The 1,387-nt window shown below is 35.4% G+C and overlaps 1 protein-coding gene across 1 annotated transcript; it reads right to left on the reverse strand.

Annotated features, from left to right (window-relative positions):
• Positions 1–551: 551 nt before the first annotated feature.
• LOC133832659 (uncharacterized) lies at positions 552–1,133 on the reverse strand. Its single transcript, XM_062262969.1, has one exon. It carries the CDS (start codon positions 1,131–1,133, stop codon positions 552–554), a length of 582 nt encoding a protein of 193 aa, XP_062118953.1.
• Positions 1,134–1,387: the final 254 nt, after the last annotated feature.

Consider the following 1,387-nt stretch of genomic DNA (forward strand, 5'->3'; position numbering starts at 1 on the left):
CGTATATAAAGTCCAAATGTTACGCTAGGGGAACCTCCCTGGTCGACAGTTGAACAGAACCTTTGCCAAGTCTCAGCCACGTGTTAAAAATGTTTGCCACGTCATCCACGCCTATTTTTTGGATAACAGAACTCTTTTTCTTCATCAAATTCACCAAAGGACATTGCGAGATACATTAGAAACTAAAAATAGTTGATGCACATATACTACTGTCTACACTACGACTTTTTCTTTTCTTATTTTATTTTTATTATTAATTTCTTTTAAAATATTATTGTATTTTATATATATGTCATGTAGCCATGTAAATATATATATCAACATTGTGTTTAAATGTCATATATGTAGAGATTATTGATATAAATATTTATATATATTATAGAACTATAATTTTTTTTTTTTTGATCAAGAAGAATGGATTACTTCATTAATCAAACAAGAACAGTACAAACAACAAACCAGCTAAACAGCTAACAGAGGCTAAGAACTAAAAGCCTCACCACAACAACCAAATAAACCAGAAACAAACTAAACAGACCAACAACACTAGATCAAGCTGACATTAAAAACTGAGATACAATTCGTTGTTCCTGAGCAGAAAGTTCTTGCTTATTAATACTGATCAGCCTATGATGAAAAACAGCCTTAACTTCCGAAGCTATACTTACAGCAGATTTAGAAAACAATTCAAAGATACAGTTGTTACGATTCCTCCAAATACTATAAACAGAAGCAGCTAGTATCATGATTGCTAACTGAAATATGAAGCCATTTTTCCTGCTGGCTAACCAAACTCTCCATCTGTCAAACTCAATAGGCCAAGTATTGCAATCCAACCAGTCAAAAACCTGAGCCAACACCTGTTTAGACAGTGAACACTCAAAAAATAGATGGGCATGACTCTCATCAAGCTCACCACAAACAGGGCACAAAGATGAGTCTATATGCACATTGAATCGATGCAGGTTATCAAGTGTAAGCAGATTAGCATTGACTACTTGCCATAGCAGAAATCTATGCTTAGGCAGAGATAGCTTACACCAAACTACCTTGTAATAATCCACCTGCTGATAGTGAAGAGAGTTATTATATATTATGGAAGGGCAAAACTTCCCTGTTAAACCAGCAGCCATAACCTCTTCTCTATTATATTTGGCCCTTAGGTTGCATAGTTTTCGCCAGTACCAGCTAGTATCTGGGGGAAGATTATAGGACCAAAAATCAGATCCTTTCAAATAAATGGAGTTTATCCATTTCACCCACAGTAAGTCCACTTTCTCTGATAATGCCCAAATATACTTGGCCAAAATAGCATGATTCAACTTTTGCCCATTTCTGAATCCGAGCCCCCCTAATGCCTTAGGTAAACAAACTTTATCCCAAGAAG

The sequence above is a fragment of the Humulus lupulus genome, chromosome 4, assembly GCF_963169125.1.
Source record: "Humulus lupulus chromosome 4, drHumLupu1.1, whole genome shotgun sequence".
Classification (NCBI taxonomy): domain Eukaryota; kingdom Viridiplantae; phylum Streptophyta; class Magnoliopsida; order Rosales; family Cannabaceae; genus Humulus; species Humulus lupulus.

Excerpts from the sequence above, each read along its gene's own strand:
- LOC133832659 (XM_062262969.1), bottom strand. The coding sequence starts at position 1,133 with ATGGCTGCTGGTTTAACAGGGAAGTTTTGCCCTTCCATAATATATAAT.